Source organism: Corylus avellana, chromosome 5 (genome assembly GCF_965113065.1).
Source record: "Corylus avellana chromosome 5, dhCorAvel1.hap1.2, whole genome shotgun sequence".
Classification (NCBI taxonomy): Eukaryota; Viridiplantae; Streptophyta; class Magnoliopsida; order Fagales; family Betulaceae; genus Corylus; species Corylus avellana.
The window spans coordinates 29,657,878-29,683,025 of NC_142494.1; the positions used below are offsets into that span (position 1 = coordinate 29,657,878).

General features: G+C 35.9%; 4 protein-coding genes and 1 non-coding gene across 5 annotated transcripts; 4 read left to right on the plus strand and 1 right to left on the minus strand.

The window, feature by feature from the left end:
* The first annotated feature begins 1,782 nt into the window (after positions 1 to 1,782).
* Positions 1,783 to 4,773, plus strand: LOC132181217 (NAD(P)-binding Rossmann-fold superfamily protein). The gene is made up of 5 exons (XM_059594334.2): positions 1,783 to 2,312; positions 2,518 to 2,699; positions 3,837 to 4,031; positions 4,127 to 4,280; positions 4,367 to 4,773. Exons 1-5 carry the CDS (start codon positions 2,054 to 2,056, stop codon positions 4,660 to 4,662), a joined length of 1,086 nt encoding a protein of 361 aa, XP_059450317.2. The 5' UTR covers positions 1,783 to 2,053; the 3' UTR covers positions 4,663 to 4,773.
* Positions 4,774 to 8,704: 3,931 nt separating this feature from the next.
* Positions 8,705 to 12,186, plus strand: LOC132182762 (cinnamoyl-CoA reductase-like SNL6). The gene is made up of 5 exons (XM_059596097.2): positions 8,705 to 8,998; positions 9,233 to 9,414; positions 11,194 to 11,388; positions 11,478 to 11,631; positions 11,729 to 12,186. The coding sequence occupies exons 1-5, from the start codon at positions 8,734 to 8,736 to the stop codon at positions 12,022 to 12,024; spliced, it is 1,092 nt and encodes a 363-aa protein (XP_059452080.2). The 5' UTR covers positions 8,705 to 8,733; the 3' UTR covers positions 12,025 to 12,186.
* Positions 12,187 to 13,746: 1,560 nt separating this feature from the next.
* Positions 13,747 to 13,842, minus strand: LOC132183503 (small nucleolar RNA snoR1). The gene has a single exon (XR_009440465.1). It is a non-coding gene; the product is annotated as a small nucleolar RNA snoR1 (small nucleolar RNA).
* Positions 13,843 to 18,788: 4,946 nt separating this feature from the next.
* On the plus strand, positions 18,789 to 19,577 carry LOC132183400 (uncharacterized). Its single transcript, XM_059596831.2, has one exon. The coding sequence runs from the start codon at positions 18,927 to 18,929 to the stop codon at positions 19,443 to 19,445; it is 519 nt and encodes a 172-aa protein (XP_059452814.1). The 5' UTR covers positions 18,789 to 18,926; the 3' UTR covers positions 19,446 to 19,577.
* Positions 19,578 to 22,139: 2,562 nt separating this feature from the next.
* Positions 22,140 to 24,685, plus strand: LOC132180929 (Adenine nucleotide alpha hydrolases-like superfamily protein). Its single transcript, XM_059593928.2, has 4 exons — positions 22,140 to 22,447; positions 23,835 to 23,956; positions 24,091 to 24,209; positions 24,393 to 24,685. The coding sequence occupies exons 1-4, from the start codon at positions 22,270 to 22,272 to the stop codon at positions 24,499 to 24,501; spliced, it is 528 nt and encodes a 175-aa protein (XP_059449911.2). The 5' UTR covers positions 22,140 to 22,269; the 3' UTR covers positions 24,502 to 24,685.
* The last annotated feature ends 463 nt before the right edge of the window (positions 24,686 to 25,148 follow it).

The window sequence follows — 25,148 nt, forward strand, 5'->3', positions numbered from 1 at the left end:
GCGCAAAAGCACTTGAACTAATCTAATAAGCATTAAATCAACTCATGTGAGATTTTGTTGAGATATTGAGTGTTAGTACAATCGAGGTGATGATCTGCATAGAATGAAGAGTTTAGTGCAAGAGTTTGTCTGAGTAAACTGACGGAATATAGCTTCGATGCTTAAGTTAAGAGAATGAAATGAAAGTTTTTTTTATGTCTAGTGTTTGTTGCCTTTTATAGCAGATTTGTCATAACTGTCAGCTACGTGGCGTGTCAAAATTAGAAGCTTTTCAATCGCTGCATTTCCTAAGCTCTGTGACTCAGGTAAGCAATCACCTCATGCAGGGATCATGAGGATCATTACTAGCATGCTAAAGGAGGGGAATTGGCCGGTGTGATGTCTTGCAGCGGCACTCGGATTGACTGGTAATTAAATTGATCGTGTATCGATTCATCAAGCCCCGCATTGAGCATATTGGTTTCCTAATTAAGCCTTCAATCTTTAATTAAGTTATAAATTTTAGGAGTAATTTCACTTACTCCATGAAATTATGCACCTTTTGCAAACATCCCACCAATATTCAAAGTCTTTCACTTTGGTGTATCGAACTTTGATTTCGTTCTATTTTCCTCATTCCGTTACATATTGGAGTTAAATTAAACGGTGGAATGAGTAATTTTAGTAAGGGTATTTTAGTAATTTTACACATTTTCGTTAGGATTTAACAGAAAATCCTAACGAAAGGGGGAAAGTGAAAGAAATTAAAGTTCTATACACCAAAGTGAGAGACTTTAAACATTGAGAGAAGTGTTTGTAAAAGACGCGTAACTTTATGAGGAGTAAGTGAAATTACCCATAAATTTTAATTGACGGCTATGTTGTCATGTTGATATGTTGTTGTATACAAAGTCTATATGTAGTTGGGCTAGCAACTGTAGCTAGTCAATGTTGCATTCTTGTATCTAACCGAAAGTTTGAGGCAAAATAGCAGTATTTCCATTTGGGTGAATTAGTTTCCAAAAGAAAAAAGTTTGGCATGGAAAAGATGGTGCTTAATGCTAAACCCCCCAACCAAGGCTTCGCATGTAAGCGTATATGATGAAGCATTAGGCACCTATAATAAACACCTTTTCAAACCTTTGTGGATGATTGATATGTTTCACCAACCCACTACTCATATGGGCCGGAAGCTAGTTTCTTCAATAATTAACTTATTATTCTTATACTTAGAGTTTGTTTGGGTGTGCATTTGATGGGCTTAAAAATGCGTTTAACGCTCAAAAAGTCCGTTTGAATAAAAAAATATTAGTTTGATAAAAAAAAATTGAAAGTGCTTTTAAGAGTTTAAGAAGCCTAAAAATGACAAAAATGCACTTTTAGCAAAAATTTAAAATGAAGCTTTTGCCAAAACGCATTTTTTTGACTTTAAAACTCTATTTCTAAAAAATAATCCCAAACATGCTCTTAATTCAAAACGAGTTTTTTCTATTAACTAGGTCAATGAGTCTATTGATTGGTTTAAACAATGCATTCGAATCCCTCATTTCTTATAACCCCGCCTGCCTAATGCGCATGACGTTCGATGAGTATTAAGTGAAGTTTACTTTAAATTATTATAAATAATGGGTAATGGCCATAACGGGTTACATTGAATAATGGGTCAATTCAAAAAAAAAAAAAAACATAATAATAATAATTGAATAATGGGTAAAATAAATACGAATGGGCTTTTGCAAGACCCGTTCTATTATTGATATTTACAAGTTACAACTTTCTTTTGGATGAGCCAGCCAAGAGTCCCAAGACTGAGCAGCAGCCAGCAGCCAATTCCACACTCTTGACTCTCTTTTGGAGGGCTGAGAAAGAAAGGGGTGCTTTCTTTAAACAACTGTTGACAGACTTGATATCTTATATAAGTTGTAGCCTTTCTAGCTCTTTTGGCCCTGTGAAGGAGAAAAGCAACAACTAAGATAATTAAGCCAGCCACAAGCACATCTTGTTGTTGCCTTCTTATCTACAACAGTCAACAAACATCATTTGGAGCAATTACCGAAGAAATTTTGATCAAGACATGGGGATTCTGGGGGCAGAAGATAGCATAAGGATGGAGCTGGAGGAGCTCCGCCGCATGCTGGTTGCGTGTGCCGGCCTGCAAAGGAGGAAAGACGGGGAAGAGTTCAAGGGGGTTCGTGTTTCAACCAAAGGCACCGACGCCGATGATGGGCAGAAGTTGGTTTGCGTCACCAGCGGGGTTTCTTATTTGGGCCTCGCCATAGTGAAGAAGCTCTTGCTTCGTGGCTACTCCGTTCGGATCATCGTTGAAAGCGAAGGTAAATCTTTTTTATGAGAATTGGGTTTCCATGTTTTTGATTAGAATTTAGAAAAATCATCACATGGTGTTGCAGTTGCCGACATGGGTCTTATCAAATGATTTTAGAGTGATATTTTTAATCTATTTTCATGTTAATTAATTGATTAATCTTTTTCTGTATTATTGAATGCACAATCATTTATCTTTTTTTATTGAAAATGCAGAGGATATCAATAAATTGAGGGAGATGGAAAGCTCAGGAGAGATGGGGACAAGAAACAATAATGTTTCAGTAGTTAAGGCGAAGATGACAGAGATTGAAAGCTTATTAGAAGCCTTTGAGGGCTGTCGTGGCGTATTTCACACCTCTGCATTCATAGACCCCGCCGGCCTCTCTGGCTATACGGTGAGCCTTCTCCTTTTCCCTATTAGGACTCTCGTTGCGCAATAATTAAATTAATTAATTAAATAATATGTCTATATAAACCCTACCTACCTACCTAGCTATCACGTGTACCTACCACTCACATTATATAAATAAACTAATTATTCAGGCGGCATTTGGTCATTAAAATGTGTCTACTTTTATAAAGTGTGAAATGTGACATTAATTATGCGCCGCGTTAGGGGGGTTTTCTCGGGTTGCATTCGCATCTTTTTTTTACGTTTATGATCTCATTCCTGTTTTTTGAGATCAGGCCGGTCGGGATTTTAGCTGGCATCTTTGTTTTTCTTTCTGTTCTCCCTGTATTCCTCTTTGTTTGAATGAATGTTGGTTTGTTACAAAAAAAAAAAAAAAAAAAAAATGTGACATTAATTTACAAAGGAGATATAGTAAAAACTATAGTCATATACTTTATTTCCAATGAAAATAGTCATATGCTAGATAGCCTAGATGCCATTTTCCCTATCAAAGCAAAATTGCGACAAGAAAGGTCTGTGTCTGTGTCTAAATTAAATGTGTTTTTTATATTCTGAACCAATGGGTTGTCGATGGAATTATATGTATCAAAGCCAAGCCATCGAGATAGAAATTCAATTCAATAACATACTGCCGACGAGAAGACCCACAGAACAGCTCACGGCAGCCTCTGTTGACCCGTCTCTGTTGGCCTCATTTACAATTGCCAAGTTCCAAAAAAACAAGCGCTAGTCAACATAATACGTTCAAATGCCTTGTGCCCCAAGTTTGGTTAGCAGAAATACCAATTGGGATATTTTGGTTAGTCGGATGGGAATACTCACTAATCAATCGAAAAGTTTAAGCCTATGAATTTATGTCCAATTATGTTATATTAAACGCTCATACTTATTACATCTTTTCAATGTAAGATTTCAATATTTTTCTGCTCACTTGTGTATGCATGCTCAAATGTTTTTTCTTTATATTTTTACAATTAAAAAACAAGGTTGGAGTAACTCTTAATCCACTCTTAATTCAACAAATCCGACTTCTAATGGGCTAAATCCAAGACCAAAATATTACTAGATACATACATGGTCATTGCCTGATGCAAATCTAACCCTTCTTGTGATTATGCAGAAATCCATGGCTGAGATCGAAGTGAAGGCTAGTGAAACTGTGATGACAGCATGTGCGAGAACACCATCAGTAAGAAAATGTGTGCTCACATCTTCACTTTTAGCCTGCATCTGGAAAGACAACAGCCAATATGATCTCTCCTCTGTTATAAACCATGGCTGCTGGAGTGATGAGGCACTCTGCAAAGACAAAAAGGTATTACTTTCTTCCAAATTACATTTTCTCGGTGCTCAAATCAAACATTATGATCGAGCAAGAATTTTGATCTTGATATTCCAAAACATGGGCAGCTCTGGTATGCATTGGGCAAGCTGAGGGCAGAGAAGGTTGCATGGAGAATAGCCAAGGAGACCAGGTTGAAATTGGCCACCATATGCCCAGGTCTCATTACCGGCCCTGAATTCTGTCATCGAAGTCCAATGGCGACAATTGCTTATCTTAAAGGTATTATCTTCATTCCTCAACCATTGGAAAATCTTTTAATTTATTTAAAAAATAAAATCATTTAATTAATATTCAAACTTAAACAGGAGCTCAAGAGATGTATGCAAACGGGTTGCTAGCGACAGTCAATGTAAACAAATTGGCGGGGGCGGAAGTATGTGTTTTTGAGGCAATGGACAACAATGCAGCAGGCAGATACCTTTGCTTTGATGAAGTTATTGAAAGGGATGAAGCAGAAAAGTTGGCAGGAGAAGTGGGAATGCCAACAAACAAGATTTGCGGGGATGAATCTGGGAATGTTGGGGCTCGGTTTCAGTTGTCTAATGAGAAGCTTTCGAGGCTCATGAGAAGAACACTCCGACATTGTTACAGTGAATGTTAAAGAGATCGAATCAGGCCCCTTTTATGTCACCTCTCTCACTCATCCTTTATTATTTTATTTCTAGAGTTGCTCTCTATTATTTTCTTTTTAGAAAAGAGCAGTAGTTTTCAATGTGATGGCAATTTTTTATACGATTCGCGAATTTTATACAAATACAAACGAAATTAGTAGATTATGATAAAGTGGTTTGGCACATTTAATTTAACAGATCGGGTTAAGGTTGCCGTATACAATCTTATACTTAAGCTTTGATACGACTTGAACCTGATACGAAACATTTAGGTTGAAAATTTGTTTTTTCACTACTTGTGAAACCAACACGAAATTATCGAGCTATGATTGACTTATATAATTTTATATTTATCCACTAACACGATTCGAACTTAACACTCAATACATTCTCTGAATTACTTCATTGTCTCCACATGATTTGTTTTCTTGAGAAGAAGTAAGATCATTAAGAATACCGATTTAGAACATGGAATGCAAAATGTAGTCAATTTTGTTCCAAACAAATTGTTGTGACAAATTGATAATCTTTGGATCAAAAAGAGGTAAAAAGAAGAAGAATAGAATAAGACAATCAATGAGAGTTTCTATTAGAGAATCTTGAAGTACAAAATAGTGATAAAAGAAAAATCACTTAAATCCAAAAGTACAATACACTAAAATAAGTAGGACAAGTAAAAATATTCAAATTCAAATAATTAGTATAAATACCAAATCATACCTACTATTTAATTGATTGTCTTTAAGTTAAAGCCAAAGGTCAGAAGACATTCTGGCATTCAAAATTGTGATGTCTTGGCGACTTGACTTATTTTACTCCTAATCTCTTGTCTATTCCTTTGCAATTTAAGATAATTAACTTGTCATGATCAGTCACATTCTGGATCAATCCAAATCAAACCCAGGTTCTACTTCAGTATGGGCAAGTGTATAGTCTTAATGGGTTGATCGAGAATATGATTGAGACTTAACTGGAATAGATCTCTAAAAATATCAAATTTAGATATTTGTACTAGGGCTGTTAAGTGAGCGAAGCGTCTCGCGAGCAAGGTCGGGCTCGGCTCGCATAAGCTCGGCTCGAATATTAAATGAAACACTTCATGAACACAAATCCTAGCTCGAATATTAAACGAAGCAAGCTCGGCTCGACTCGGCTAAGCTCGTGAACAGCTCGTATAAGCTCGAGTGTGTGTGTGTGTGTCTATATATATATATATATAAACTAAGTAATACATAATTAATTATAAATCTCATAATTATTAAAACCTTAAAATTGCATTTATATTTAAGCGTTAGAGAATGGAAAATTCTAGACCCTTCATGATCAAAGAGAAAGAGCAATCATTAAAAAGACCTTGATTCAATTAGAACATATCCAAACGAAAGGAAGAAGAATCAAGCAGAAACTATTGAGGGAGATTGTGAAAGGTATAAACTATTGAAGAATCAAATAGACTCAAACACTATCACTACCTGTTAAGAAAACATCAATCTCTAAGTTTGCTTATCTATAAAAGGATGCATATCCTCTCTCTTTGAAACCAAATGCCTTGCTGTATTGACTTAGGCTCCATACTCGACTAGTCAAGTTAAGCAAATGCTCATATGCAAACTAACTTTTTAAGCCGTTTAAGAGTACTTGAAGTTAAAAAAAAAAAAATTGAAAAAAAAAACATTAAATATAAGAGCCAGCTCGCGAGCTGGCTCGGCTCGACTTATTATTAGCTCGAGCTCGATTTTTTTGGCTCGCCCTTAAGCTCGACTCGAACTCGAGCTCGAGTCAAATTTAAACGAGCCAAGCCTGAACAAGGGAAGCTCGCTCAAGCTCGGCTCGTTTACACCAATTGTACATCTTGGACAAATCTAAATTTCTGGATTTGATGCAACTCTTATAGCATGACACTCTTGAATTTGAAATTTTTTGATCAAGTGGCTAATTGTTTCAATGACTTTTAGACTGGCGGCGTAAAATTATTTGTTTTGACATCCAATTTTAAAAGTTAAATCAATTGTAAAAAATAAAAAAGAATATAAATATAATGGTATTTATGGCTTGTTTAGGAATGTGATTTCAATAAGTGCGATTTTAAAAATTGTGTTTTTAAAAATTACGTTTTTAAAATCGCTACTTTTTAAAATCGAATAGACGTTTAGTAAAATATATTAAGAAGTACTTTTTTTATCAATCGAGTGTTTGGATAACATTAGCAAATAATTGCGGTTTCATGGCCAAAGGTAAATATTGCGCCAAATATTGTTTTAAGTGAAATCATGATTTTGGTTTAAATTCTCACTTTTTCAAATAAGCACCTCCTAGTCAGCTTATAGAAATCGCACAATTTTTCACGATTTTAAAATTTGCGTTTTTAAAATCGCAATACCAAACACTCCAAAATTGGAATTTGTTTTAAAAAAGCAGATTATTTTTTTTAAAACTGACCCTTAGTGCGCGTTTAAGAGTGCGATATTACAAACAAAAATTGCTATTTTAAACAAAATCTCAAAAAATAAATTGTTTAGAATTACGCTTTTAAATAATTGCGATTTGAAATGCAAGTAAGAATGAGCTTCTTTAAGAATGTACAATTTTAAAAAGATAAACTATAATTTTAAAGGTTAAACCACAATTTTGTTAAACGTTAATTATATTTTAAAATAGCATATTTTAAAATGTTACTTTTGAAATTATAACCCCGAGTGGGTTAACATTAATCGATAGTTTGAACTTTGAAGGGTACCTTTCCTTTTTACCCCCAAAGTTTAAAGTCAAAACGGAAATGAAAGGAGAGCATTAATTTAAATGGTCATGTCAAATCCTTCGATAGTCGATTTAGACATTCGTGGCTCATTTTGGAATTTTTATCTACATATGGCTCTTCCTTGTACAGCCGATCCAGACACACACAAGAGAGAGAGATGTGCTTCGCCTGCACAATTAACTGTTCTTCAAGAAGCCTCTTACTCTCATTTCTTTTCATTTTTGTTAATTTTTTTTTAGAAGAAATTAAGATTTTGGGTTTGAGAATGATACTGGAGCACAGCAATGAAAAAATGAATATGCATGATAAAACCCCTTTTTTCTTCTATATATATATATATATAATTTTATTTTTCTTTTTTAATATCTTTTTAGTAATTTTTTATTATTATAAGTGACATGTGTTATAATATAATTAGTGCTGATGTAACACATTAATAGATTATCACTTTTTTAAACCCCATAAAGCAAAAAATTTCATTTATCCCTTGTTATTATAGTAGAAAACCTTCTCTAAAATGTAACACAACGTGACATAGCCAAAACCCACATACATTAAGATAATGTTAAAATTTAGCACGAAATATTTTACCGTTGCCATATGTGCATGTTTGCATAGAAGAATTGAGGGATGACCCACGCATCGGCCAGTGTGCACTGGCTACTGCTATTGTTTGCTGATTGTTTTGTTGTGTTTTTGTATTTTTTTTTTGTATTTCTGTTGTATTTTGCGTTCTTGTCTCCTTGTAGTTTTTTGGTTAGATCCAGTGTAGGCTTTAGATCCGGCCATTTCTTGGAGTCGGTCTCTGATTGAGACTTTGAGAGTGTTTACCGCTTCAGCCTCCTTCTGGTGAGTCTTGGTATTTTTACGTGAGAATTTAGATAAATTCGTCTTAATATATACGTAATTTTTTTTTCTTTCTGAAACCCAGTTTTGAAAGGACCGTGTCACTAATAAATATTATGTAGCTAGCAGTAGACCATGAAAAGGACAGAAAGGAACCGGAGTATCCTTCCTTCGATTATTAAAAGATATCGAGGTCCCAAGTGAATGCATGTGCACCGGTCTTTACTTTTTGCGAGACCTTTTTCACTATTATTTTGTGGAAAAACTTTGTTTTGGCTAAGCTTAACTAAAGAGCAGCCAACCCGAGCCAATTCAACTCTATTGAATAATAGTGACGCGCTGAGAGAAGAAGATGTTTTTTGCTTGACTATCTTTTCGAATCATATATATACACAAAAGGATATAAGAGCAACTCAGAAAAGCTAACCAGTCATTTGGAGCTAGCTAGCATATATACATGGGGATTTTGGGGGCAGAAGAGACCATGGGGATGGAGTTGGAGGAACTCCACCGCATGTTGGCGGCGCGTGCGGGCCCAGAAAGTAGGAAAGACGGGGACGAGTTCAAAGATGTTCGTGTTTCATCGGAGGCCACCATGGACGCCGATGATGTCGAGAAGTTGGTCGTGTGTGTCACAAGTGGCGTGTCTTATTTAGGCCTCGCCATAGTGAAGGAGCTCCTGGTTCGTCGCTACTCCGTTCGGATCATCGCTGAAAACCAAGGTGATTATTTTCTTTATCAAAACTCTTCTTCGTTGTTTGAATCTAGAAATCATAACAGTGGTATATATATATATCCAAAAAAAAGAAAGAAAAAAAAAAAAGACGAGGTTTAATTGACCTTTGTTTCTTTTTTTGACTTCATGCAATCCATGAAGGTTATATATCGTATGTTTATAAAGGAAGTAGAATATATTTATACGTATGTTTTTCTAATGATTTCTCTGAAAAACGCAGAGGATATAGATAGATTGAGGGAGATGGAAACGTCAGGAGAGATGAGGTCAACCGACGACAATATTTCAGTAGTTATGGCGAAGCTTAGTGAGATTGAAAGCTTATCAGAAGCCTTTCAGGGTTGCCGCGGCGTATTTCACACTTGTGCATTCATCGACCCCTCTGGCGTTTCTGGGTATACGGTGAGAGCTAGTCTTCTCTTGACTTCTTTTGGCAATACAAATGTTCATTTTAATTAATGTGTTATTTAGATTAATTATTAAAGTTGATAAGAAAATAATTATTTAACATAACATCATAACAGATTCCTGAATTTAAAATTTAACTCCATAAATAATTCATCCAATTTCATCAAACTTGCATGTTTGCATGGTTGAGAAGGAATTTGATATCCCAAGTGAGGGACCGGCCAGGTGCACCTACCAAGCACATTAGATATATAGAATTTTGTATTGTTTACTGGGTCCCCTTGCATTAATGCATAAAAGAATCCTATCCCCAAAGATCAATCAAAATGCTGCACGCCTAACTATACTAGGAGTTTTACTCACAAAAAAAACAAACAAACTATGCTAGGAGTTTCCTGCTCAAATTGATAGCAGATTACTCAATACATGCGAAAGAATTTGCATTGTCGAGATCCGCTAGCTAGCTAGTGCAATGACTTTGTCAAGACTAACTAGAGTCACAATTAAAGCTTCTAGTCTCTGATCTCAGTCGTCGGATTTAATACTTTCTCTAAAATTATCTCCTGCTATTTTCTGTGCTCTGGAAAAGCAATTTGGGACCAGAAAGATCGTTTTCTGTAAATGGATTTGATAACCCTGAATTAATGACTTTTGATGAATGTCGAATCAAAGTCAGAAGTCAACAGCGCGCCCACCAGCGTGAAGGTTATATATGGAAATTCAATAGTACTTTACTGGCGAAAAAGGCCCACATGACAGAGGGTCCGCCAGCCTCTTTTGACCAAACTGTACTTACCTCTTCTGTCATCATTTTGCAATGGTGGACTTTCGTGTAGTTGGAAACCAAGAAAAACGTGGTTTATCAAATTTTTTTTTTAAGCTTATTTATCAGAGAAAATCAAAATAATTAATAAAAAAAATATGACGAATATCAATAAATGAGATCCACGTCATTTTGATACCCTTTTCTTATCTTGATCTCTCTTTTTAAGTTGAAAAAGTTTATGATAAAAGGTTTTTTCCGTTCAATTTTACCTGAACAAGAGCTCATTTTGAGAGTCAGAAAAAACAAAAAGTGATATGATTAATTAATTTGAAGGTGTTTTATAATTACTTGTAAATAGTTTAATATAATAAATATGCAAAGTAAATTTAGCATCTATATATGAATCTCTCTTTATAAAGTATCAATTTTACGTGGGCAACTCGGTTTCCCCTTATGAAACCAGAGTGATACAAAAATCAGCGCACATGCATGTTGAAGTTTTGAGTTCTGACATTAATGGAGTCAACATGGAGCTTTCAAATGCCTTTGCCGCTACGTAGAAAGAAGAAAATGCGTTTGCCCGCATGCCAGGGAGGTAGAAAAAAAATGCCTCCGCCCACAGTCGTTGCCTCACAGTAGTAGTACGTCACGACAAGGCCAACCACGGTCTATTTTTAAGCCAAGTTCTACCTCTACAGCACTCCACGTACAACAAAGTTTAGTCAATTCCCGGACAAAAAACATAAATTAAGCCCCTGTCGATCATTACTGCTAACAACCACTTTGAAAAATAGTGTGTTTTTTAAGTCGTGTTCAACGATTATTGCCAACAACCAATGCAAAATATATAGTTGCATATTCAAATATTTCTCTTTTAATTAAGTGAAACTATATAATTTATACCCTCCAAATTTACAACTTAAATTATAATTGCCTCTTAAGTTTTGTTTTTTTTCGCCTATTCATCTCTTTAAGACCCCTGTAACCCTTCTTCTGATCATATGCAGAAATACATGGCTGAGATAGAAATGAAGGTCAGTGAGAATGTGATGAAAGCATGTGCAAGAACTCCATCAGTAACAAAATGTGTGCTCACATCTTCACTTTTAGCTTGCATTTGGAGGGACAACACCCAATATGATCTCTCCTCTGTAGTTAACCATGACTCATGGAGTGATGAATCACTCTGCACAGACAAAAAGGTTTTTTTTTTTTTTTTTCTTCAAAATACATTTTCTTGGAGATCGAATTGCACAACAATCTTGATTTTGGTTTTCCAAAACATGGCCAGCTCTGGTATTCCTTGGGCAAGCTGAGGGCTGAGAAGGTTGCATGGAGAGTAGCAGAGGAGAGCGGGTTAAAACTGGCCACCATATGCGCAGCTCTCACTACCGGACCTGAATTTTACCGGAGAAATCCAACGCCGACAATTGCTTATCTTAAAGGTATTTATTTATCTCTGTTCTTCAACCGCCGGAAAACCCTTTTGCTGTTTCACCAACACCTTGAGCATTTTAATGGATTTTGAGTGTCAAAATGCAGGAGCGCAAGAGATGTATGCAAATGGGTTACTAGCAACCGTTGATGTAAACAGATTGGCTGGGGCACATGTACGTGTTTTCGAGGCAATGGACAAGAATGCACGAGGGAGATATCTTTGCTTTGACACCGTTGTTGGAAGGGACGAAGCAGAAAAGCTAGCACGTGAACTGGAAATGCCAATAAACAGGATTTGTGGGGATGTTTCCGGCGACATTCCGGCTCGGTTTCAGCTGTCTAATGAGAAGCTTTCTGGTCTCATGTCAACAACATTCCGATCTTGTTACGGTGAACGCTAGAGACCGAATTAGGCCTTCATGTGATCACCCTCTAAAGGGAGAGAAAATAAGAGCTCAAACATATTCCACACCTTTATTTTATTTTCACTTTGTGAACTACCTACTTATGAAGGACAAATTTTAAACCCGTGGAATAAGGCACCTAAATCCAACAAGTCTAACCCTTTTACAGCTTTGCATTCGATAATTCTTTTTCTAGTAAACATAAAGTAGTTTCGATTGTGATGGTACCAATTTCAGAACAAGAATGTGAAACTGGTAAAATTAGTCCCAACTAAACTGATTAAAATTCTTTCAATTTCAACTGAAATAGAAAATATCTATTTTATAATTAAGAATAAATTTAATCGATATATATGCTATCACATTTTAAATGACAAATGATTACTTCCGCTTTAATGAATTAAGGACATCGATTATAGTTAAAATATCAAATTTGTCTTTCCTTCAATTTTTAAAAGAAAGGCCGGATAAGAGTAACATCTCAAATTATTTTTTATATTAAAAATTTAATAGACACAAAAATATCCCCTTTCTTTTTTTCTTTTCTTTTTTCAATTTTAAAGAAATAAATTTATTATCAAATTTTCATTGAAATTTAAAAAGTTAAAACGGATCCTCTCACATCCAAAATAAACTTGAAAATATCCGGTTCATAACATGTCAAGAAGAAATCTTAAAGCCACAAATAAGACACCTATCCACTAACAAAAAATAATAATAAAATATTATTTTTATATTAACAAAAATAATACTAAAATAAGGAGAATTGGGTGGCCGAAACAAAATCTAAAAATAAAAAAATTAGGCCTTTGGGGTGGCTTTGGCCATAGACCAGCCGTCTAGCCCCCAAGCCCAACAGAAATGGTTTAGATTTGGCCCTTGAAAGTGGCCGAAGCCACCAAGCCCCCAACAGGGGTGACCAATCACCCTATTTTTTTATCATTTTATTTTATATTTTCTTTTTAATATAAAAATTTTATTTTAATATTATTTTTCATTAGTAGACAGGTGTTTCATTTGTAGCTCTAAAAATCTTAATCATAAACTGAATATTCTCTAGATCAGAGAAGATTCTTACAAAATTACCCTTTACAAGCTAACCCATTTAAGGTTTGGCAAGTCCTTAATTGACCCAAAAAAAACCCCACAATTCCTGATTTGAGGTCGAAAACTAAAGACTTTCTGGTGAATTACATCAAAAATAAAATCCTCATTTTATAAAATAAGATATTAAAAAAAAAAAAAAAAAAACACCCAATTAAAAATAAGGATTAAGGGCATGTATGGTTTGTTTTCTTTTCTTCTGCCAGACAACCCAAAATGAAATCCCGGGTTTTGGCACTTTGTTCGAGTTCCAGAGGAAGAAGATAGATAAGTCCGAAGATCAGGCTATTGATCTTGATCTAATCCCTCCCCCTCTGTTCTACTTGCTAGAGAAAGAGAAGGTTTGGAGATCGTGACAAAACACTATATCAAACAAACAAACAAAGATTCCCTAAGATTTTGGGCGAAATATTCCTCTTCTTCGCACAAACCTTTCCTTCAATCATCACATAAAAGCAAAAATAACAAATATAAGACATTAAAACCCATTTTTTTTATATCAAAATGTCTTTCATGATCCTCAAATCAAATGCAGTTCGAGACAATAACAAAAGATGAAGAAACAATAGGAAATCAAATAGGACCAAAAGAATAAGAAAAGAAAAAAAGCAATGGGGCTCAGAGTGTTGCTTTGTCTGCTCAAGGAAGAGCTTGTGAAGGCTCTTCTCATACAAGAGGTGTCAGAAATTTAAAGCACTCTTCATCTTTGCCCGCTTAACAGAGAGAAACTCTAATTTCTCCCAAAACAAAATTCAATTGGAAACTGATTGCAGTCAGATACACAGAGAAGGGGGGCGGGGGCGAGACTGAATTAGGGTTTCGAATGTGTGAATACAGAGAGGGATGAGTATAGAATTTATAGATTATTTTTGGGCTTAGTTGGACCCAGCCCATTGAAGGGAGCCTTCCATTGTTAAAGCCAATGGGCTGGGAAAACAAGTAGAGAAATGTGACAGTGTTTATCATTTGTTACTTCAGTCGTCCACTCGTCCTAGTCTTGACTCTTGGATCTCAAATGACCCAATTAAATATACTAATCAATCGTTTACAAATATATAAAATGAGAAGTGCTAAGGAGTCAAACAGATGAACTCAAAAAAATTTTCAAACTGACGTGGCAGACAAAGGAGAGAGAATTGTATTTTTTTTAATTAAAAAACCCTTGCCACATTAGTTTGAAAATTTTTCTGGATTCATTTGTTTGGCTCTCTAGAACTTCTCATAAAATAATATAATACATAATATTTTTAAAGACGGAATTAATCCATTTATAAACTTTGGAAAGAATATTGAAAGGACTGCCTACTTATGTAGTTACTATATAATAAAATATTAATTAAATGATTAAATTTATTATTTCTATCAGTTTATTCTACTAACTAAGATAACTTATATCAAAATAAAAGTTATGAAATCAAATCATAAACTTTTGTCTCCCTATTTCAATTTGATTATGGGTGAGTTTGTGAACAACCCAATTGGTTTGAAACTTCATTTGTTGTATTATAAGGGGGCTACTGTTGTACTCAGGACTTACCCCTTCAAAATTTTAGAAATTTTCATAAAATTTATATATTTTTATAAGATATACCTCCCAAAATTAATTGTTTCTTCCTAAAAAAAAAAAAATGGGTAGGGTATATGAGAGAGTGCCTCTAGCACTTTTGTAGCCTTAGTGTGTGCTTCTCTTAGGCCTTCTTGGCCTTTCTTAGTAGTCGGGCCTTGGAGGGCTGATGGTGCGTAGTATGATCCTTCAGTAATTCTTCAATTTTTAAAAGATTTGGGCCTGTTAATTTATAGGCTCTCCAGTAGCCCATCGATTCCTTTGATTGATAAGTGTGTTGACCGGACCATGAAAATCTGAATTTGTCTTGTGGCGCCCTTTCAACAATTAATGAAAATTCATTTGCGCATTTAGCTTTCAAGCTTTGCTGAAGGTTTTGATTGTTAGAAGCATATGCTGCTTATCCTCAAGTGTATTTTGTCGAGCATATCTTTGTTCATGGAGTCAACAAAGATGGAAGCAAGTCATGATTCTGTTCCTCGAAATCATAAAGTTGACTTATCTAGATTGCTGTTTGAAACATTGAAGAATGGTTTCTTTCACTTACCGTTAGAACTCCAGGCATGGGAAGCAGTAAAAAGATGGAAACCAACATTTCTATGCTTTGTTTCTTTCTGCTTCATCTGCAGAAAGAGGAAGAAGGAAACTACTAGTTGGGACCATTAGAGCTAGCCCAAGCCCTCTAGCATGAAACAGGAAAAAACACATAATTATGGCATGTGGAAATTTCCTCAAGCAAAGGGGCAGCTGAATCAGCCAGAGAGATCTTGGAATGGAGGAGATTATGATCAATTGGATGCCCCTCCATGAGCACTGAGCAGGGATTGTGACTAATTTCTTCAACACTAATATTTTTTTATTATTATTATTATTTTTTAATTCAAGACGTTGCAATAGATCTATGTTTTGCTTACTATATTTAATACATTTCTTACTAGTTTGTTGTTTAGTGGTGATGTCAAGGCCTTGTTTGGTAAAACACAATTTTAAAAAAACTATAAACAAACAATTCAAAATGCAAAACACTTCTTACATTTACGATATCAAAAAGCTGTGTTGGTCCTCCAGACAGGCCTCATGGGTCTGATCTGCATCAGTCAGGAGATGATCAAACAGATAAGATTGCTTAGAATCTCCATGTCAAGGCCCTTTGAAGCTGTAAATATTAATTACTAGTTTCAGTTTTACTGATCCTGGTGGAGAGTGGAGAGTACCCATGACCATGACCGCATTGCTCTGCCCATTTCCTATTAGTTTAAAGGAAGTTGAATGTGGGTGCACGTGCATGACTCATGCAAAGTGAAAGAAACCAAACTGAAGTGCAGGATGTGGAAAAAGAGCTAGGTTGAAGAGGAACACTTCCCTATATTCCCTGGCATCGGTACTCATGAAACCAATGCTCACTGCTCAAACACCATTTTTATATTCTGATTCCCCTGAGTTTTTATATAAGAAAATAACTTTCATTTCTTGACAAAGGTTTAAGATCAGTAACTTAAACAGATTAAAAGGCATATATATATACGTCGGCACACACATTGCCACACACACAAAGAGATTCTGAGTTCAGAAATGATAGATAAACAAGATCTTAAATCATCAAGGCACCCCAGATCATCAGATCCAAGTTCTGTTTGTTTTCTCAGACGAAGAGCAATTCCAAGATCAATTTTGAAGTTCAACCATCTTGTAGAGGCAGCTGTGAGCTTGCGGCTGCATTGACTTCTCGATCAATTTCCTTCTTGTATCCCCAGGTAAATTCTTCGTTATCACATTCACATTTACATGCAACTTAATTTCTTTCTGCTAGAAAAATTCCACTCCAAATGCTCGATCATTTTCTTGCAAGTCCTGAAAATTGTTTCCAATGCAAAACTTTGGCTAAAAACCGTTGACTGCTGTAATAGATCTTAGCACAACCATTGGTGCATTAGCCCCTTCAAAGCGAAACATTCTCATTTTTCTCTAATGAGTACACTAGTTGTCATAATCATTTAGCCCCATTGTAGAAATGATCCAATTTATTGAGCAGGATCTGTCTCAATATTTGTTCGTTCTTGATAAATCACAAGTTACTTCAAGAGAAATATCAAATATCTAACTGAAACAAGAGTAAATTGTAAAATTCGAATTCAAATTCATAATCTTTGTTGAGTCTATGCGATTGTAGTAGGCATAATATTGGCAGACAAGTTAATCATACTGTTTGGAATATATAGACAAAAACAGAGACTACATTTTGATGAAGACTATCTTAATTTTATGATAGAATGGATTCAACCGAACAAATCTTTATACAATCATTTGTGAAATGGAATCCAAGAAGTGTGACAAATGTTTATATAGTCAGTGATGTCAAATCAACTAAAAAAAAAGAAAAAAAAAAGGTTGAGAAGAATTATCTTCCTAAACAAGCCCATCATTCAACCATGGAATTACACAAAAGAAATATTAGAAGTCTATTAATATAGTTTATAGAGTCTTAAATCATCAATTATCTTAAAATCCTATGTTGATAAGAAACGGTAAATTTATTATTTGTAATTTAAAAATGCGTTTTTTTAAAAGTGTTTAGTAAAATTGTAATTTTATCTTTAAAATTATGGGTTTTTTTTTTTTTTTTTCACAGTGGTAAAAAATGTATATATTTTTTAAAATGAGTATGGGAGGTTTGGCATAAGAATCAGACCTGACGAGTTAACAATTATTTTACCACCTCCTTCACATGGCAAGTACAAATGTATTTTCCATAAATCCTAGTCAACCTTGTTCTTGGAAACAAAAACTTATTTTATTAACAACATATTTTATTTTTTTTGTGGGTCCACTAATGTTTTCTTTTGGATCTCCCTTTCGTCATGGACCACGTTGTTGGGCTCATTTCTTGTGGTGGCCGGATCACTTTCATTTGGTCAAGTGAAAAGCCCTTTATGATTTTTATTTTTTTTTACTTGAAGCAGAACTTGATGTTTCTAAAATTAGGAAATTGATAGGATATTGCCTTTTACTTTGTCATGCTCATACAGTGTCTTTTAATTTGCTGTTTCAGTACACCAATAAAAAGTTCTTACACATATTTTCAGAGGAATAAAATGACCACTTGTATGTTCCTCATATGACAACGACCTACAATTGAACATATTATGATGGCTTGTAATTGTATTTAATATAATAAAGAGTTAATATTGATTAGCCATTAATGAACAAGTTAAGAATGATTATGTCAGTCAGAATCAAATTTAATTGTTTAGTGGTTAACACTGTAAACGCCAGGTAAACTTACAAACTGACGTAAAATAATTAAATTTGATTGTGATTAACGTTACAATGCCTGAGCGGACCGGATTCGCCAAGATAAAAGACAATAAAAGACACGACATGACCAGAGTGGATGGAGTAATGGTGGATTGAAAAGCTGATGATATTCCAGGACAATTGAATGCTGAAGATGAAGAGGTTGTGCAAAGGACAAGGGCAAGACTTGTTGCAAAGCTGAATTAGGCATGGGACATGACATGATCCATCCTATTCAAGAAAATACAATTGAGGGAAATTCTTTCATGAACTTGGCCTCTGCTTGCCCTGTCTCGTCTTACTCACATTCCATTATCACTCTCACCTTTTTCATTCAAGGCAAAATATTGTAACCACACTGTCCACACAACACAACATCTTTAACAGCTGTTTCTTTTTCTTCTATGCCCCCTCACAACAACTATCTCCATTCCCGGCTAACTTAATCATATCATTAGAGCACTTTTTAAAACCAAATTAACTTTCTTAAATTTGGATAAAATCTCTCCCATTGACTTTCTTAGAAATTTCTTAAACTATTATTTGCTCGAATTATTAGAAATTCGAATGATTTGTTTCATATTCTTAGTGCCCCTTTTAAGGTATTAACAGTAAGCTACAAGTACCAAAATCACTTTAAGCAAGACAAGAGAGACCAAGTCCCAGTACCCATGGACCCTCAGGACACGTGGCTTCAGCTCTCTCAAAATAATGACATTGACCCTTTTATCCTTTCAGAATTACTAGGATAAAAATGCATGAAGAGCCCTTTCATTTCCTGTACGTATGACATCAAAAGCCTCCTAGAAAATGATCTAGTGCTAAGGTAGCAGCAGAGGCAGGGGAATGAGAGAAAATGTAGAGAGAAGAAATTGAAAATATTCAAAGGCTTTTCATCTTTTGCAGACGACTTGGGACTTGTTGGTCAAGAAATCAAATGGAGGAGAACCCGCCTCGTGTTTCACGTACAAAAGGGACCCACGAAGGCCCGAGAGCCGGACCCACAAGGAAGAGTCGGCACAGTAGCTTTGATGATGGCGGAGATCAGATCGAGTGTTCTGGCAAGCATTGCCGGGCATGCACCGCCGGGTTGGTAGCCGACTGCGTGGCGCTCTGTTGCTGCCCGTGCGCTGTGGTGAACCTTCTCGCTCTTGCATTTGTGAAGGTCCCGTGGATGGTGGGGAGGAGATGCTTGGGACTGGGAAAAGAGAAGGGTCGTCAGAGGCTGGAAAGGAAGAGGAAATGCAGGAGAAGTGAGATTGACTGCGTGGTGGAGAGGGATGGCAATGGGAGAAAGACGACGGCGGTGGCGGAGGAGGAGGGGAAAATGGCGGAAATCGCATCTGGGTTTGGTGAGGAAGAGGAAGAGAGAATGTTTGAAGCAGAGAAGGTTTGGCTAGAGTTGTACCAGGTTGGTCATTTGGGTTTTGGAAGGGTTTCATTCACTGGAATTTAATCGCTGGGTAAGGGCAATTAGGGAAGAATAAAGGGTAAATATTTTGTTATTTAGTTGTCTCTAATTAAGCATTACCCCATGGGCTTTGGGGGTATATAGGTGTCACCACTCCAAAATTAAGCTTGGCCTTGATGGGGAAGATGAAGAGATTTTCTACGATTCTGCAAGAACTAGATATTCTCTTCTAAAGATCATGTCTCTCTTTCTGAATTGTATTTTGATCCACTTGTTGTCTTTGATTTTCAACTTCAATTGGTTTGTACCTTCAACTTCTAGCTTTCTAGTTACTAATAAGTAGTTATTTATGGCATTATCAAATGTTATTTTGGCTAGGGAAAGAGCTAAAATGGAAGCAAAAAAGTTGCATTTGACTCAATAATTTGAAGAAATATTTGGTAGGCTCACCAAATTTAGTGCGCATTATTCCCTTACCAAGTGTAAAAATAAACTATTTTTTAATATTTAGCATTTTTTTCTCCACTTTAGAATAAAAAAATATTTAAATAAAATAACTAAAATAAAAAATTGCGATGTAAAATGCTTTTATGATGTGATATATCTTTTTACAAGTTATCCGGGAGTGAGGGGTAAAGCTAAACACATGCACGCCGGCAAATTTTTTTTTTTTTTTTTAATATTAAAAAAAAAAAAACAAAATTTGCCGGGCGTGCTGTGAATCACGACCTGGGAGTGAGATATTATGATGATCCAAAAACGGCAAGATGACAATTGTAGGGAGACCATACATCATAACCAAAAGAGAATAACTTCGGTCAAGATGTGGTCTAAAACCCATTTTTTACAGCATCTTATAAAAAAGTGGCACATTAGCTGAGAAAACCAAATACAATAAACATGAGAACAACAGATCTTATAAATATAAAAATTTTAAAAAATAAATAAATAAAATTAATGCAATAAAAGAGACACTGCCTTTCCTCCGCCCAATGCTACCAGATCTTCGGCCTAAAGTTGCCACCCAGACGCCAATCAAAGGTTTGGGAAGGGTGGCCGTTGTCTTCCCCAACCTCAGTTAGCCAATCTGTGCTAGTTTGGCCATTGTTAGACCAGATCTGTGTTGGTTTAGAGTCTGTTTATAATTGCGTTTGAGAAATAGAGCTTTTAAGTCAAAAAGTGTTTTTGGGCAAAAGTTTCATTTTTAAGCTTTTGCCAAAAATGTGTTTTTGTTATTTTTAGACTTTCTGAACCCTTAAAAGCGCTTTTAATTTTTTTACCAAATGAATACTTTTTCCTTCAGACGAACTTTTTGAGTATTAAAAACACTTTAAGGACCCTCAAACATAATCTCAAACAGGCCCTTAGCTATCATCCAGCCAGATTTGTGCTGATTTGACCACCATCGGCCAGATTTGTGCCAGTTTGGCCACTGTTGCCATCCTCAATCAATCTGCCACGACTCTAGCCATTGTCTCTGACCAGATCTGGCCACGACACCAGCCAACTTCTCTGTCTCTTTGTCTCATTTGCCAACCATCACCATCAGCTGCCCTGAACCCCAATTACCATAGCTTAGGTTAGGGGTGGTTGCTTTGTGGTGGAATGGAGCTTGGGCGGTGTGATGTTTTGTTTATTGGTGGTGTGCATACTAGGTGATGGCTTTGGGCGAAATTTGACAATGGAGTTTGGCCGGAGAGGTGGTGGAGCCTTTTTGTTGATTGTTGATTGTTTTTGTTTTTTTTTAAGTTTCAATACTCTCATAATTATTGTATTTGATATTTTTAAATAATGTGTCAACATCTCATTGGAAGCCGTAAAACTTTACTTTTAAAGCATATTCCGATAGTAGGGACTAGGGGCTCTCTAACCTAAATGAATAAGCTTAAATAACAAGAGGCAGCATGCTGCTAAGAGAGTAGGGAAACTTGTCAATTTCTCGATTTATTCTCATTTCCTTTGTTTGGCATGGGAAGGACTACCACCATATAATTTAAACTTTTTGGATAAGAGTTGGAGAATTTGTTTATAGTGGAAGTGTTAAATTATCATTTATTTTAAAATTTTCAATTAATAAGAAATGAAAATTTTAATTATGTAAATTAATATTTTAACGTGCTTCGTTATTTGTGGACCCAACAATACATAAATTATTTTAATTGAAATGGAGATAAATTATATAGTAAATATTTGAATTGGGGACCTTTTGAGGATCAAATTATAAGAGAACCAAGAACATAGAGCTTTCCCTCCCCTTTTAGCACAAATTCTATATCTTGAAAAAAAAAGTTACCTTAAACTCCAGAAAACTATTTGTTGAAACTTCATGCCACTTGGACCAATTTAATATTTTCTTTGTAAATAAAAAAGAACCTTGTTCAATCTGAACAATCAGAAATTTTTTCAAGTACATCCTTAAATTAAAGAAGAATATGCATTAGATAATTTAAATTCCTTGCCTTTTTATTTGAGCCACTGCCTCTGAACCTTAATATAAGCTTGTCGCATGTTAAATACGTACGTCAATTGAGAAACAAAGAACTCTAATGGCATTTATGGTATTTCGACATTTCACAATCGGACAGGAAACGACTCTGACCCCCCGCCATTTCCTTTACCAAACGACCGACACCTCATTTCAAAAAAACTGCCGGGTGGCACGTGACATGCAGTTTAGCAACTCATAATCTATAACATGCTAACTTGCGCCAAGCGGCGCAATGCGCCTATATGCGTACTCAGGGCGCAGCTTTTGTTCTACAAACTTCGGACTGAGACTAGAGAGAGAGCACTTTGGACACGGAGAGAGAGAGAGAAAGCGAGTTTGAGTTAGTGACTCAGTGAGTGGAAGAAGAAGAAGAAGAGGAAAATGGAGGGCGAGCCGACTCGGATAATGATGGGAGTGAACGAGTCGACTATCAAGGGGTATCCACACGCGTCGATAAGCAGCAAAGGAGCGTTCGAGTGGACCCTCCAGAAGATCGTTCGCTCCAACACCTCCGGCTTCAAGCTCCTCTTCCTTCACGTCCAAGTCCCCGATGAAGACGGTTTTCTCTCTCTCTCTCCCTACCTTACTCTCTCTCTTTGATAGTTGCTTTTTATGCTCTGTTTAGTTTCCGAGAAAACGGAGGAAATGGAAACCCAATTGTTTTCCTGGCCAGGGTTTGTGCGATGTATCGGTTTTTGAAGAATCTCTATTATTTGAAAAGCTGAACAACTTGAAGTGATTTTTAGGTTTTCTGCTATATTATTATTACTTTTATTTCTTTTCTGTGGATCTAAATCTTGAGGAAATTGGTTTTACTTGCGCTGATGGTTGGTTTGGTAATTCCGTGAAATGTAGAAGGGAAACGGATTTGCATGAGAGAAGTAAAAGTTGGCTCTGATTGTGTTGGAATGAGGGGGAGTTGTGTAAAGTGGGTAGATTGGAGGTTTGGTTTTGTTCAATGGTGAAAGCACCGGAGTTGAGTGTTGATTTGATTGAATTTGGAAGCGTCAATCAGAGAAGCTGATGATTGTGGAAACTTGAGCTTGGATACTGTTAGGTGGATGATCGATTTTGAATCTTCTTCCCCATATATTGCTAGTGTTTTTTTTTTTTTGGGGTGAAATACAATTTTTGGTGTCCTTCAAATTTGGCGCAGGTTCGAGTTTCTCTCTAAAATGTAAAAAAATTTAGTCTCTTTCTTGAACAATTGAAATGGGAGCAATGTCGTCCTTGCATCTAATTGAATTGCACATGTGACAGAAGGAAGGCTAATGTGGCACGATTAACAATCTGTCATGTGTGCAATTTAATGTAGGGCTATCTAGATTTGCCTCAATTGCATGTCTCCACCTTTATTCATGATTAGTCTTTCCCTGCATTCCGGGTGAACTATACCTGCTGGAGGTACTTCAATCTTCTTTAGTCGACTAATGTATACTCGGTTTAGTCCTACTTGACCTAGAAACCTCTAGATTCTAAAGTGTCATCTACAAACTTTGAATTGTGCTTCTGCTCTGCGATGCAAACGTATTTGAGTAGAAAACTTGCTTGTGATATGTCCATTAGTTCTTAAACTACTTACAACAGCTATACATATCCTTAACCACATTAATTATTATAGAGGAGCTCCTTTCCAATCCAAAGACCAGCACGTTATCAATCTTCACATGCTTTTTCTCAGTTGATAAAGGCCATATGGAGATCTTACTCATTTCTCTTTATTTCTCCAGTAAATTTCTAAGTAAGAAAATAGCTCTTATGGTTGGTCACCTGGCAGAATACCAAATTGATTTCTGATATTGTTGTTTTGTGTCTTAACTTTCTAAGTGGCATTTAAGTTCTACTTATTTAATTTCCGTATGCTGATCTAAGTTTGAAACTGCACTGCATCTGATGTGAAGAAAATCACCAGCTAATGATGGTATGTTTTAACTTGTTTCTGCTAGGTTTTGATGACATGGATAGCATTTATGCGTCACCTGAAGATTTTAAAAACATGAAGAACAGGGACAGGGCAAGAGGGACTCATCTGCTTGAGTTCTTTGTCACTAGATGTCATGAAATTGGGGTACTGATGTGCTTCTGCTTTGGATCTGTGTGTGTGTGTATGTTATACATCAGTTTTGGATATGTGTGTGTGTTTTTATGTTACATTGGATCAAGTAATATTTGTCTCCAATGTTTATATTGGAATGATTGTAGATTTCTTGTGAGGCATGGATCAAGAGAGGTGATCCCAAAGAAGAAATCTGCCATGAGGTGAAGCGAGTCCAGCCTGATTTTCTTGTTGTAGGAAGCCGGGGTCTTGGCCCTTTTCAGAGGTATGCTTTTAGTGCTTGTTTGAAGACTCAAGTTCCCTCTACCCATTTCTTTGAACATAACTCCGTAATCCATTTTCACTGATTATTGGATATGCACGTTGTCTAGGAAGGGATATTTGTGCTATATCTTGATATATTGTAGGGTATTTCGAAAAGTAATTCCTCTTGTGGACGACACTGCAGGGTTTTTGTAGGAACCGTGAGCGAATTTTGCGCGAAGCATGCTGAGTGCCCTGTCCTCACAATCAAACGCAGGGCAGATGAAGCTCCTCAGGACCCTGTTGATGACTGATTCTTCTAGAAATGTGCTTGATTTGTTTCCCTCTGTTTATAGGCTTCATACCTTCTGTTAGAACACGTGTGAGAATTGCCCCTTGATGTTTATATTTTGCGTCCTGTGGGCTCACACATGGAGCAAACATTCATATGGAGAAAACTATTTCTTCTATATGGTCATCCACTGGGTTTTCAGACTACGTTTTGAGCTTTTTCTTAACCTTGATCTCATTAGTTTCAGCTTATTTGAATTCTGTTATGTGTTCTTTGTGATCTAATTGGAAGGATAATCGTAACACAATGAAACTAAATGAATTCGATTTCCCAGACAAAATAAGTAGCCCTTAACGAATTTTGGGGCGTTCTTTCTCGGAATTAGGCCATTTCTGTAAATTATTCTGATTCTTTTTATGAGGCAAATTACAAAAAAGGGACACAACTTCGACTCGAGAGAGAGATTCAGCCTCAAATAGGCAAGCAATTCCCACTTCCACTTCGGTTTTGGGAAATTGTTGGTGTTAATAAAACTTTTTTTTAATGATGAACTACTATTAACTTGTACTGCAATCTGTTTTTGGTTTTTTTGTTTTTTGAGGTTCCCCTTCCCCCATTCTTTTGTATTGCTGAGAAAAAAAGAAAGAAAAATACTCCATGTTGATATTA

Coding starts and splice junctions, on each gene's coding strand:
- LOC132182762 (XM_059596097.2), top strand. CDS start 8,734: ATGGGGATTTTGGGGGCAGAAGAGACCATGGGGATGGAGTTGGAGGAA. Junction 8,999..9,232: donor GATCATCGCTGAAAACCAAG/GTGATTATTTTC, acceptor TGAAAAACGCAG/AGGATATAGATAGATTGAGG. Junction 11,632..11,728: donor GACAATTGCTTATCTTAAAG/GTATTTATTTAT, acceptor GTCAAAATGCAG/GAGCGCAAGAGATGTATGCA.
- LOC132180929 (XM_059593928.2), top strand. CDS start 22,270: ATGGAGGGCGAGCCGACTCGGATAATGATGGGAGTGAACGAGTCGACT. Junction 22,448..23,834: donor CCAAGTCCCCGATGAAGACG/GTTTTCTCTCTC, acceptor TGTTTCTGCTAG/GTTTTGATGACATGGATAGC. Junction 23,957..24,090: donor CTAGATGTCATGAAATTGGG/GTACTGATGTGC, acceptor GAATGATTGTAG/ATTTCTTGTGAGGCATGGAT.
- LOC132183400 (XM_059596831.2), top strand. CDS start 18,927: ATGGAGGAGAACCCGCCTCGTGTTTCACGTACAAAAGGGACCCACGAA.
- LOC132181217 (XM_059594334.2), top strand. CDS start 2,054: ATGGGGATTCTGGGGGCAGAAGATAGCATAAGGATGGAGCTGGAGGAG. Junction 2,313..2,517: donor GATCATCGTTGAAAGCGAAG/GTAAATCTTTTT, acceptor TTGAAAATGCAG/AGGATATCAATAAATTGAGG. Junction 4,281..4,366: donor GACAATTGCTTATCTTAAAG/GTATTATCTTCA, acceptor AAACTTAAACAG/GAGCTCAAGAGATGTATGCA.